General features: G+C 39.3%; 1 protein-coding gene across 3 annotated transcripts in view; it reads right to left on the reverse strand.

Moving 5' to 3' along the window:
* The window catches only part of tnksa (tankyrase, TRF1-interacting ankyrin-related ADP-ribose polymerase a), a 101,459-nt gene that overhangs the window by 24,758 nt on the left and 62,794 nt on the right, over window positions 1-13,907 (reverse strand). For all 3 annotated transcript variants that reach the window (XM_084934896.1, XM_084934895.1, XM_084934897.1), the window contains 9 exons: window positions 13,557-13,623; window positions 13,116-13,302; window positions 10,599-10,720; window positions 10,413-10,504; window positions 9,247-9,325; window positions 8,167-8,338; window positions 5,976-6,055; window positions 1,110-1,255; window positions 826-991 (listed from right to left, as the gene is read on the reverse strand). In XM_084934896.1, coding sequence (XP_084791022.1) covers window positions 826-991; window positions 1,110-1,255; window positions 5,976-6,055; window positions 8,167-8,338; window positions 9,247-9,325; window positions 10,413-10,504; window positions 10,599-10,720; window positions 13,116-13,302; window positions 13,557-13,623 — 1,111 coding nt within the window. The remainder of the gene's footprint in view (window positions 1-825; window positions 992-1,109; window positions 1,256-5,975; window positions 6,056-8,166; window positions 8,339-9,246; window positions 9,326-10,412; window positions 10,505-10,598; window positions 10,721-13,115; window positions 13,303-13,556; window positions 13,624-13,907) is intronic.

Below are 13,907 nucleotides of genomic sequence, written 5' to 3' on the forward strand. Positions count from 1 at the left end.
TTCAGTGAGCGTTTGCACCCTATTTTCCAAATGCCAATCCCGGAAAAACCTCGGCTCCATAACGTTGATTTGTACATGCTGACTTACACCCATTATTCACAAGGCATTCACAGCACCAGATGCCATTAATTGCATTAGTAACAGATGTGCTATCATTTCATTGCCAGCTCTTGCTTCCATAGACATGACTGATTTCGCTGAGCCCCGGCTCACCGTGTCTTGTAAACACTGTTTGGTGAACTTGTCTGGAGAAGGATAAAGTGCTTGTTTACAGAACATTAAAGCTGCATCAAAAATTAAATATTTCTATCCAACAGGCTTCAGTATGAAAAGGAGCAATGTGAGGTCACAGCAAATGGCACAATTAAGCCCTTCTCAGACATGGTATGTGTCACAGAAGTGGCATTCGGTCATTAAGAAATTAATGGCTCATGGCTTCATTCAGACATACCCATGGGAGACAGTGACGGAGAGAGCTGCGGCACTCGTGTGATTATTGCAACTCGAGGGCAAGCCGTTTTGCACTTGTGCCAACAACCATTCACTGGATAAACACTCCTGAACATTTAGTTCTCTCAACGGGTCTGTTGATGTTGCATTCGGGCTCAGAGAGTTGGATTTCTTTTCACATGGGCCATAAATATCAGAAACCTGATATCCAATGAGATCCAATGAAGATCTTACCACGCTTGGTGGTTCTGGAGGTGATTTCCTCCTCTAATTCAAACTGTTAACTTGGTGCAAAAACACTGGGCCGTCTTATCTTAAACTGAGTCTGCTTTAAATATATAGGAACATCAGCATGGTGTTAAGAAAGAGCCAAACCTTAAGCAGCAGTTTGCAGATCTCGTATTTGCCCTTTGCTGCAGCTTCATGGAGTGGCGTAAACTTCCACAAGTCTGCCACGTTGACCGAGGCTCCGTGTCTGACCAGCAGCTCGGCCACCTCAAAGTGACCGTACGAACAGGCGTTATGAAGGGGAACCAGACCGCTGCAGAGGGAGACAGTCATTTTACTCCACGACTTTATTCCAAGACTCTCTGATGGGTGCCGGAAACAAACTTGGCTCAAAATCACACCAAAGTTACACCCCAACACAAGTATCTCACCCTTTGTCCTTGGCGTGCACGTCCGCCCCATGGTGCAGGAGATACTCCACCACGGACACTCTGTTGTAGCCGGCAGCGAAGTGAAGAGGGGTAGAGTGCCGTCCCTCCAGATCTCTGCAATTCACATTCTGAGCCGTGCACAGGGACTGCAGAGACACGCGGAGGAAAAAGAAGATTAAAATAATTCAAAGTCAAATTAAGGTGCAGCTCAAAAACAACCAGGATTTCTTTTTATCTTATTCCATTTTTTATATATTCATGATTTTTTTTAAGATTAAATGATTTCAAGAGGTTTCACAGAAATATTCATTTTTAAATTTTCTAGTACAACAGCAGGAATGTTTCCACAACCATCAGATAGAATTCCATGAGTTTTTGTGCATGTATGAGTCCTGTAAAAACAATTATAAAAACTCAGGTATTACTTAATTTCATATTATCTAATTAAATTCTTTTTGCCTGAGAATTTAGTTAATGATCGTTACAAAACTAAAGATGCTCCCCAGATGCACGAGTCTTGTAACTGTCTCTAATTGTGCCGTGATTGGTCCAACAGAAACGTTATGTTAACATGATGTGCGAAACAGACAGAAAAAGGAACTGAAAAAAATAGTATGTGGAATTTTGGATTAGCAATAAAAACACACTGTATACTTCCGGCTAATTGCGAATAATGCTAAAAAACCAATATTATTATAATATCAATATTACTGTGTGTCTGTTCACAGTGGGCAAAGCCGCTACTTTTGTGCTTTGCTGTGATTTCAAACTCAATTACACCTTAGTTCAGGAGTAAAGATGGGCTTGGTGGGGGGCTTATTTTACAGGTTTCTTCTACTATCCTGGCATCTTATTTTACAGGAGATAAATTGAAATCCTGCTGGCACTAAATTCCACATTAACCTTCTCTTCAGAAGTTTTTTTTTTCATTAGCCCCTTGAGCAGATCACGAATTCTACAAAACATGAAAAGTATGAAATAAATGTGAAAACCTGGTTAGCACACAGGAACACAGTTTAAAGAGTGGGCGATTGGTGGATTAATTCATTGGTTCCTCAAGAGAAAATATAAAATTTATTCATATTCTACATTTTATTAACAATCGGGTTATTTTGAACCTATGAAAATCGAGAGACTTTGTATGAAGTTTTTTAAACTCCTGAAAAAAAAAACAATTGTTCAAAGCTTGAAATCTTGAAAATGGTTTCACTGCCCAAATGTTTTTGGGCTTATTCTGTTTACTGTAGTATCAACAAAACTCATTCTCAAATATTTCCTCATTTTTTTCTGTTCCTGCCATTCTGAAAAATTAACATAATATATAATAAATCGAATGCTTGATTAAGTTTGGGTTCTGATTATAAAACCTGAGCTCACAACCAACAATTACTGCCAACATGCCTCAAATCTTCATCACATAGATGAAACAAGGTGCTCGAAACAGATTTTGGTCCATACTGATCAGATAATATCACACAGGTGCTAAGAAAATATCCCCCACACCATTATACTATCATCATAAGGCTGAGCCACTCATATAAGGATGGATGGATCCATGTTTTCATGTTTACACCAGATTCTGACCCCATCATCCAAATGTTACACCTGAAATTGAGACTCATCAGACCGTTCTGTTGTCCAATTTTGGTGATCCTGGGTCCACCGTATCCTCAGTTTAGCTGACAGGAGTGGCACCCAGTGTGATCTTCTGCTGTTGTGTACCATGTGCTTCGAAGTCTGACTACTTGTGCTTTCACAGATGCTCTTCTGCATAACTCAGTTGTAAAAATTAGTTACTGCTACCTTCCAATCAGCTCAAAGCAGCCTGGTCTCCTCCGACATAAAAAAGGCATTTTGAGCCAGAGAACTGCAAACCATTTCTTAAATACTCAGACAAATGCTCAGAATCACTTAAATCACCTTGTTTTGCCATTCTGATGCTTGATTTGAACTTAAAAAGATTCTCTTGACCATGTCTATGTGCCTAAATGCATGCCATGTGATTGGCTGATTAGATTTGAGTTAATGAGCAGTTAAAAAGTTACAAGTAAATACAGGTTATTCATATGGCACTTGAAGAAAAGTGCTCTGAAATATAAAATTAGATAAAACAATTAAAATGAAAAAAAAAAAAAAGAACTAAACAAAAGCAAACTTTCACAGGTGGGTGTTATTTTTAAAGGCATCAATAGAGTCCATAGACCTCAAGTCCTTGGGAAGTAAGTTCCACAAGATGGGAGCCACAAACTCAAAACCACAGTCTCCTTTTGTCCTGCATACTTTTGTATCACCAACAAGCACTGATTAGCTGACATCAGTGACCTAATAGTTACGTATGGATGTTGCAGTTCACTAATATCTGGAGGCATCTGATTGTGAGGTTCTCTGCAAGTGATCACCGTTGATAAGGGAAGCAAGTGTAAAGAGGACAGAATCAGTGCCACATGAGAGCTTTTAGAGGAGCCGGCGAGAAGCCTTGAGGCAAAATTCTGGAACAGCATGCTTATCAAAACCGAATGCCTGATCAAAAGTAACTCCCAGATTTCTCACAGCTGGGAAAACTGAAGATAAAATGGGTCCAAGATTTTCAATTACCCTTGGAACAAAGTTGTCAGTGGCACAGATGAAGCGCTCGAGCTTTTTGTGTATCTAATGAAGTGGCTGGGAAACGTATATTATAGAGCAAAAAATAACTACACAAACGGTCACAATGGTTAGAGCTCTGACTGAAGTACAAAATGTTCCTGAATGACAGAATTTGCCTCTGTCCAGTTTCATCATCTAGCAGAATATCACACTTTAGTGTGAACCTCCCGAACATTTGAGCAGATGACAGGAATCGGCCCATGATTTTTTAAAAATGCCAATCAGCTACTTGGCGAGACTATTAATCCTGATTTGTCTGTGTGTCAGGAAACAAGAGCCTGAGAGAAAGCCCGACCCGAGCTCATCTCCTTTTCCACTACAATCTTCTGCCAGCCTGTCAAAACATCACATTTCAGACACTCCCGGACCCTCTTCATTGACATAACCCCATTACTGTCTGTCTGTGCGGGGGAAGACACCACATTTCACTTTAAATCAAAATATTTAAATCAGAGAAAGAAAAAAAAAACTTCTGTCAGACGGTTGGGCGAATGTTACCAGGTGTTGACATTTTAAACGTGAGTGGGCCAGATACCAATTGCAGCAGAGGGTCTCTGTGGAAATCTTATGAGATGTAAAATGTGGCCTTTATCAGGGATAAAGTTTTTGTCTTTTTTTCTTTATTCATAACCAAAGATCAATAAGGGGAATAATGCAAATACAAAAACAGAAAACATCCGACTGACATTTAACAGAAATCACTAAGACTTTAACTCAGTGAGACCAACAGGAACAGTCACAAAGGTCAGGAGTTTTTTAATTAAAACCTGTGTTTGTGGACATCAAATTCTCCCACAGAGATGCAACATTAGCTCAACAGTTTCTCTTCTGCATCTCCCCTTACAGTTTATTGATAAAGGCCTCCATTCTTGATCCATTCTAATGAAATATACAAACTTAAGGACAACAGATCTAACTTGTCTTCAGTTTTCATTAGTGACCACACTGTGGCCGCAGAACCTACTGCTTTTGGCCAAAAGCAGCTAGTCCAGTTTCACATGGCTTTTCTCAGACTCCTCATTAGCGCCAAACCATAATGGAGCAATTAAAAATATTTCTGCTCCCTCAGAGCAAATAATCCCTCCATGATCAGTGTCATTAAACACACTGAAGCTGCTAAATCAATGTCCTTCCATATCAGCTTTTTCCATTTTTCTTATTAAGGCAGTATTGATTGTTAGGAGAAGAACGGGTCACTGGCTTTTCCTCATTTAAGCCTTAAAAAATGAGCTGTTTTCAACTGTTAGACCATTGGGTTTGGAATTCATTTGGACAGAAATATTTTAAGGATTTATTACTTTATCAAACACAGATGTAATATACAGTATCCAGTGTTACTGGCATGCAGCTTATCATGATGACCTTCACCCAAATGATCACAATGGCTAAAGTAAATGTAATCACTCAGTCAAACTAAAGTAAAAAAGGTAGGTAGGCACAGTATGAAGATAGGTAGACAAGTAGGTTGATTGATCCTTGCATTTGCCATATTTACACTGACCTCTGTGAGCGTTCAATACGTTTAACCCCTGGGCAACCACTTTTGATCGCAAGGTAATTTCACAGGTTGCCTGGTGGGATGCAACCTGTCTCCAAACAAGTGGGGTCTGGCTTCAAATATTTTTCATCTAATTTATAAATGCAGACAGAATGCCAACACATTGCATTCAATTGAAATCATCGTGAGGCGATCAGTGCAACTTCTCCGAATCTCTTTTAAAAAAGAAAATCGACTCAACAGGTTGAGCTGGTTTTATTCTGGCTATATTGCTATATAAAAGCAAAGCTGCAGCGCACCTATGTCATTTGACAGTCAAATTGCCACCCTGCAGCAACTATGTCAGTATTTGTGGAGAGTTTCTAGGTGCTCAGACTGTGAATGTATGAATAGGTAGACGGCAACAGATCTGTTATTTATCACTTAATCACCATATTATTACAGAGTGCCGACTTGACCCCATTTAATCCCAGACTGATGGCAGACTGACTCCACTTCCATTTTTTCACAATTCTGATGTACTGAAGTTGTTTGGAAGATGGCAGCCGACTGCAAATGGTCACAGTCCTGCTCCTCATCTTCGAAGCAACCATCTCACACGATTGCAAACAGTCACAATAACTTTGGTCATGCTACAGTCTCCAGCATTTTCCTGTGATTGCAGCATAACACCCCACAGGCAACAATGTCAAATTGTCATTTTCAAAGTGCAGCCAATCTACCTTGACAGTGTCCAGGTCACCGGCTTTAGCAGCTTCGAGAAGTCTGTAGTCTACATCCGAGTTTCTCACTGGGACGTTCTCTACAGAGCAGCAAACACAGAAGAATCATGAAGACAGCAAAAACAGCCTGCACATGCTTTGGAAGAACATTAATGAAAGGCTGACTGTAACACAACAACATAAAGCTGGCGTTATCCTGCCATTATTCACTTCTTCCTACTTACGCACGTCAATTTACGGCCATGTTTAATGGAAGACATTGTGCACTTTAGGACGGCCGTTTCGAAAAGCTTCCAGGTGACATTTGTAAGACTTATTTTTGTTGTTTTGCACCAAAGCAAAAACTGAAAAGAATGAGTCATACTTGTTCTTTGATAATTGCAATGCAGTGCAAACCAACAGAAAACAAAAGTAACATATTAGGCCTTTATGAGAGTGTGTGTCTACTGGTTGCTGCAGATAAACCGACTGTGGTGACACAGCTGGTACAATTAATGCAGCTACAGATGCCGTATTCAATTCACTCGCTGTCATTTAAAAGACAAATCAGTAGTTATGCATAGGGCTAGAGGATGAGATACAACATAAATCTAGATTTCCAGAGTTGCCTCAGAAGCAACCAAACACACAATATTTTCTATGAGATAACTGTGTGCTGTGAATCTTCATTGGTCGTGTAGTCATTGTCAGTTTAAAGAAAAGCTTTAGACCATTTTTTGTCCCAATTTCCACCACTCTCTGTGAGACAAATGAATCTGTGAAATCAGAAGCTTTACATTCTTTGAATTTCTGCTTTTTTTGTTTTGTCCTTGCTTTCGTTTCATTTAAAATGTGTAAGCTTGACCTGTAATTGAAACAGGCCTGTGAAGCCAAGTTTGAATGTTACAATTACAGATTAGAATTGACAATTTTTGCTTTTTAGCTGCTGCAGAGATGACTGTAAGATTATTATTCCATTATTCCATCTTAAATCACTGCAGGTGTTCTCCTTTCACTTATGGTCCAAAATGTGGAGGTATACAATTATTGCTGGGAAACTTTAGCTTCATATATCAAAAAAATTTCTAGACATTTATTAATTATTATTATTACTTAAAACTAAAAAACTGGAAAATATACTAAATATGTTAGCTAGCCAATATGCAGACTTTTTTCTGTTTTTTTTTTTTTTTTTTTTTACATGTATCAGCCTGAAATTACAGATATTGATTCAAATTTATGACGGAAAAGTCCAGTGAAAATTTCAGGCTTTTATCGTAATTGGACTTAGAGATACTTATGTTAAAATATTGCCTCATATTCCAATATGCGAGAAAAGGCCTGAAGGTATGTGGACAGGCCTTTTTGATACACATTTCAGAGCAATCATAATATGTCCAGACTTTGGACCGTAGTATATTTTACGGAAAATAAGTAGAGCAGAAAATTTTCTAAAGATTTGATGACCAATCAGAGACGTTCAGCAGTGCAAGCCCCTCTTTCAGGTAGGCTAATTCACCCCAAACCGGGTCTTTACAAAGGTTCTTAGTGCCTGTGGAAAATTCCTGCTTTAAGGGGACTCAAGTACTTATGTAATAACTGATGGATTTCGTGTCCAGCTTAATATAAAGAATGTGGAGCTGTACAGACCAATAAGTGGTTTGGTCTGGTTTTATTTGTGGGCTTTAATTCCTTCCCCGATGAAGACGACATCTGACAACTTCTTCTGTATCCATAAAGATGAGCTTTGGCAGTTCAGAATACATCAATAAAGATGTGCTTTGACGAATATTGGAATATTTTTCAGTTTTCCTAAATGTAGCTGCACAAGCAGAGCCCATCCTCACTAAATCCTGATGCAGTCATTTTGTTCTATAAGCAAGCCTGGAATATGAATGAAACCACTGAGTTCAGAAAAGAGCTTCAAGGGTTAGTCCCCCATTAAAAACGGATTTCCTTTAACCTGGAAACCCTGGAGTTAGATACCGTGATGCCAAGTTTCTTCCAGATCTGAGCAGGTGAGTTGGCTCACTCTGCGTGAAAATCTGCGCCTTCAGTCTGAAAATATCAATATTGGCCTTCACAAAAACAATTCCAGTTAATCCCACTATTTGCAACTGGTGCATAGCAACCAAAACACATCACCTACGCTTCTGCACGCACAGCCACCCACCCACTCAGCAGCCCCCACAGAAACAAACGGGTGGCCTACCGTTGAGTATTTGCTGAACAGCTTCGTTTCCCATTTGAGCAGCGGTGAAGCCCTGCAGCGACACCAGCGAGGCGTCTGCCCCGTATCCTAGCAACAGCCTACAGGTCTGAAGGTGGCCTGCCAACGCTGCACGATGCAATGCCGTCTGACCCAGTGTGTCCAGGGCATTCACCTGCAAGGACAAAGACCTCAGAATAATGATTCAGAAAGGACGTCTGCAGTTACAGTCATTCAAAAAAAATATCTGAATCTGTAATTTTATGACTCTCCTATTACTGATGAAGTGCTTACTAATAATAATGTTCCAAATAAGGTCAGCTCGTTTCCAAATGAGACACTAATAAACAACTGTACGTTAACCTCATCTCACAAGAGGTCCAGAAAAATATACAAAAACTAGACTTTTTTGGTTTAATTATTGAAATATGTAAATAAATATGTTAATGTTGACACAATTATGTGACAAGCCTCAGCACAACTGAATAACAAAACATGCCACAACAACCTTGGATCTTATTTGTGGGATTCAGGGTGAAATAATAAAGGGTGTAATATTATTCTGTGCATTGCAATAGAGTCAGTTGTATGGAAATGAGAAACTATTCATGGATAAAAATGTTTTTGAGCAATACAGCAAATCAAGGTACATCATCACACTGATGCACATAAATATACCATTGAGCGCCTTGATTGCAGAGCATTCTCACCGTGACGCAACCACAAGTGCTGCTTAAAATCCAGTTCTTTCTCCAAACTGAATTCACAATGTATGACTGCTGAATAAAAATGCCATCTTTAGAAAAACACCATTGTTTTGAGGGTCTCACACCAGATTGTTCAGTTTGCAGAAACATTTACCCAAAACTTTGGGCAGTAACACAGTAAAATGCTTCTTTTTAGAATTTTTTTTATGATGATTAGTGTGAAAAACAGAGCATTTGCAACCATCAAACATTAGAAACTCACCGATCCTCTCTATCTAACATTACTGGTGAACAACCACGAAATTAAAGCACTTTGAAATTGGATGATTCTTTTTGATACACTCTCTAAACATGGAGGAAGAGGAGTAAGACAAACCTTTGCCCCATGTTTCTGTAGCACCTCCATGATGTCATTATGCGCCCGCTCAGCTGCCACGTGAAGAGGAGTCATGAAACTACAGAGGAGAGGGGAGAGCATTAGGAAATAAATACAACTGCTCAACTTTAGATCGTTCAGATTGCTTGTAAAACAGAATGCAGTGCCCAAACGTTCTCAGAATGAGGTTGGATATTATCACGAGTCATCAACCCTGAGATGAAGTCAGCACTGTTTTTGCACTCCATGTACTATAGTACTACATTTTTCTGGGTTAAAAAACAAAACAGAAATTTACAGAATCACCTATTCAGCAATGTGTTTATTCTGATTTCACTATAAGGTATCTATATGTATGTATTTATATATATATGACACATTCGTATGACATCATTTGTTGCATGGCCTGCTATCATTGTAAATGTAATAGCTTCAGTTCCACTGCTGTAAGAGCCCAACATGTGAAGAGGCCCATTTCTAAGAAATTTCCAAAGAGAGAGCAGTGAATCACCAAGCCCACTGACCAAATCAGTTCTCATTTGTCACTAAGTACATCACTTCAGCTTAGCAGTACTTTATTCTGATACCTCACTTAGAAAGCTATTAAAGTGGATTCCTGTACTCTTCCTGGTTTCTGTCATGCAAATATACTGTTACAAGTGGTCACTGCTACTAAACATGGTCAGTCAATCACACTTAATCAGGAGCCAATCTATTTTGGACAGAAAACGTATCATAATCAAAAGGATTATTGAGATCTATGAATCAGGAAAGCCATCTAAGCCATCTTAGAAAAGTCCAAAAATGAAAATATGGAGCTGGAAATAAACATAATAGGTCATATTTTATGCTTTAAATGCTGGAATTATTCAGGATAGTTTTGTACTGAGCTGAAGCCCGAGGCTGGCAGCAGACTGAGCGTCTGAAGAGCGGACGATTTCTGTCGCCGCTGATTGTCAGGTCGTGTGAACAACGGTGCGTTCACCTACTGAAGTGTCTCTGAGCAGTGATGCAACCACTTTGCCTTGCAATGGCAATTCACATCAGCAAAGTGATTTGTGTTGTTCACCTCTAACATAAATCCACTGCTGGAGTCACCTTGACAAACATATAATGCTCTCACTTTATGTTTATGAGCTGTGCATGCAGCGGAAAACAACACTCACTCTTTATTCTTCTCGTTGACGTTGGCACCTTTCCTCAGCAGCAGCTCGGTCACCTGCTTCCTTTTGGGGTGAGGCGACGCTACTGCACAATGCTAACAAACGCACATGAAGCACACATGGACACGTCATCTCAACACGTCTGCACCAATATAAGAGCCAGTGTTTTAAAATGCATCCAAATCTTACCAGGGCAGTTTCTTGTGTGTGTGGGTGTTTAAAGTTGATGATCTCCAATGCCAGGGTCTTCTTAGCCTTGGCCATGTCAGCTTCTCGAGCAGCTTGAAGCAGCGAGTGGCCCTTAAACTCATCTGAAGACACATGCGCACAGAAAATGTCAACATTTTTATAAAGAAAGCAGCTTCAATTGTCATTGTGAGGCTTCCTACGAAACAAAAGGCTGCAAATGATGTAGCTTGCCACCCAAAAACTGAATTATGAAGTTCTCAGCCACTGTTACAATATATTATTCTACTTGCAATGACCCTGCAGCATAACAATACTTCAGAAAGATAATTTCATTTTTTTCCCCAACCAGAGAGCTAATGACATATGATGCAACAGTCTCTGTGGTGGAGTTAGAGCGGAAAGAAGCGATTATTCCCCCGAGGTCTAGAAATTACAAACAACAAACTATTTTGCTTCAGAAGCATTTCAGGCTGAATAAAAGGAGCCCGTCCTATCTACGGACCGAGCCAACAGCATTCATGCATTTCTAATCAGACGTTGAGATAAATGGCGCAATCTTCAAGGGCACGTGGTTAAGAAAGAAAAAAAATTAAAGATGTAAAGTACAGCTGATGAAAGAGAAACAGTAGCGAGTTATGACATTTTTGTTCTGCAAAACCCAAACGAATTTTTCATAGTTGCTGGTCAGAAATACACAGACACATGTCAGCCAACATTTCAGGATTAGGACTTGACAGCCTTTCCACAAGGCTTAATTAGTGTGTATGAAATGTTAAAATAAATGTAAAAAGTAAATAAATAATTCTCTTTTCACAGTCTGTGCTGGTTAAATAATTTATTCAGAGAAAGAAGAAAAACACGAGATGAACTACACGTTTGCTCTTTGTATATGTAACCATATCTATAAACTGTTAAGAAAAGATGGACAGAGCCACTGGTTTGTCTCATTTTGAAACCATTTTTAGCAGTGCGTTTGTTGCCATCCTGTTTTATTTTCCTTTTTTGCTGTTTTTTGGGCCCTGAGGCAAGGTGCAGGCATACAAATATCAATAATTAGTACCAAATAAAGCGTAACACACATTATTTGTCAGCTTAAATTAAAACAAAAGCTCCAAAAGGCGCCATAAGTATAACTGGGAAGCTCCGTAACTTATGGGAAGCTTAGCAGACAGTAAGTTGACCACTTAAGTGCCATAAACTGAAGTTCCTGGATTGGTTCACTTTAAAGTAGCTTCAAAAGCAAGGCGATCCAAGTAGATTTGCCCAACTTGAGCACATTAATGTTTTTATAGTAAGTTTTCCCCTTCATAACAACTGTACTTTGTAAGCTACTAACCAACTGGCTTAAAAAATATATCTGGAGCTGGCAACATCAGATCTGTCCAGGAAGTCTTTGTTTTTATATTCCTGTGATGAGTCTGCAGCAAACGCCCGACTGAGATGCGTTTTCAACAACATAGAATCATCAAAAACGAACCGTCATCCCGCAGTTGTGAAAACATTTCTGATGGCTTATGATTCGCGTGGCATTTGATTTTTGTTTTGATCTGCTTCATTACAGAGATGAGGCAACAAGTGCAGCGAAAGAAAAAGAGAGCTGACCCACTAATTAACTGGAGTTGCAGAGGGCTTTCTGGCAAAAACAAAGGATTATCCAACCTTTTTACTCTGTGGTGGCTGCATCCTGAAAGTACGATGAAAATTAACTTAATTATGGTGTAGTCTCTAATTAATTAATACATCACGGATCTCTATTCAAATATTAGTTGCAGTGTAATGCGAACCGAACTAATATTACAAAGAAAACAGCTAATTTCATAAAGGACACGAGTATATAAGCAGATTATTTACATATTATAATATAGTGAATAAACCAAAATAAAAAAGAAACTAATTTAAAATCAGTAAGCTTGTTTGTGGAAATTTAAAGTAAAGAGTTCATGTTAAAACACAAATTGTGTAGTCCAGGTTCAAGGCATTTTTTTTATAATGAAAAATACATTTTAAAGTCAGGGATTGGATTAATGCACCCTGAAAACATGAATAAACACAATAAAATGTTTTATATAGCCGAGGAAATCTGTAACAATTCGAACCGTGGATGACTTTAGGGATGGGAATCGAGTCCATTTGCCATCCCTAGCTGACTTTCATGTTTTTTTAATCTGTGGCTTTTCCACTAGTCAAGTCCACATGAAGAAACAGGTGAATATGAGGCTCTTTCAAGAAATAATTCTACATCAGACTGCTGGCTATCAAAATAATCACATCAATCTCTCTGTTGTACTAATAATCCCTTTGTTATTTGCTTCCAAGGCAACCAATCCCCTGTCAAAAAAAAAGAAAAAAAAGATTGAGACTCCCATGTTCAAAATAATTTCAAATCAGCTGTTCCAAACATAGCCCGTGTAAATATGCCCTTTCTGAAACAAACCGTTCATTAAATCAGCACGATGACTCATTTAGCCGTGCTGTACTCTGCAGCTGCACTTTATGTAAATTAAGAGCCACACTCACATGTAAGTCTCTCCTTCAGCTCGGGAGTGGGTGCCATGTCCACAGAGCTTTTGCTGTGGCAGTTGAGCAGGGTCGGGTCAGCCCCGTGGCTCAGCAGCAGAGAGCACACCTCCACTCGGTTTTTAGACGCCGCTTCATGTAGAGGGGTGAACTGCCACAGATCCATGGCGTTCACACAGGCTCCGTGCTGGCGAAGGAAAAAAATAGCGGAAGAAAAAAAAAAAAGCACAGAGGAGATTACTGACAGCAGTTTTATCATTATTGATTCTGGATTGCTCAAAAGGGAATGATGCCATCGGCTCTGGCGCATGTGTACAATGAATGTGTCACGTTTTTAATGAACTAACAAAGCAGGTCTTAGGAGGTCATTTATAGCTTCTTATTATAAATTATGTCCACTGACCCAGTATATTCAGAAACAGGATGTATGTGTGTTTGTACCTTTAGCAGCAGCTCAGTAACTTCATAGTGTCCATAAGAGCAGGCATTATGAAGCGGCACCAGACCCCTGGAAAAAAAAACAAAAAACCCAGAAGACTTCTCATTACAAACAAACATCAGTGTTAACAATTCTAAATACACACAAAATGTGTGCTGAGTCCAACAATGTGACACTTACACTAACATGCTGATGTTCAGTAAAAATACCATTTACCACATTTGATATCTTGGTCACATTGGCACGGTGACATCCTGCTAATCAGCGTTACACATCGAGTGCCTCAGATGTCAACATCATAGCGGCACTACATAAAAGGTTGAGGGTGTCTCACGGCTTTCTCACACAGAGCC

The sequence above is a fragment of the Perissodus microlepis genome, chromosome 7 (genome assembly GCF_051167445.1).
Source record: "Perissodus microlepis isolate ML-2025 ecotype Zambia chromosome 7, ASM5116744v1, whole genome shotgun sequence".
NCBI classification, from domain to species: domain Eukaryota; kingdom Metazoa; phylum Chordata; class Actinopteri; order Cichliformes; family Cichlidae; genus Perissodus; species Perissodus microlepis.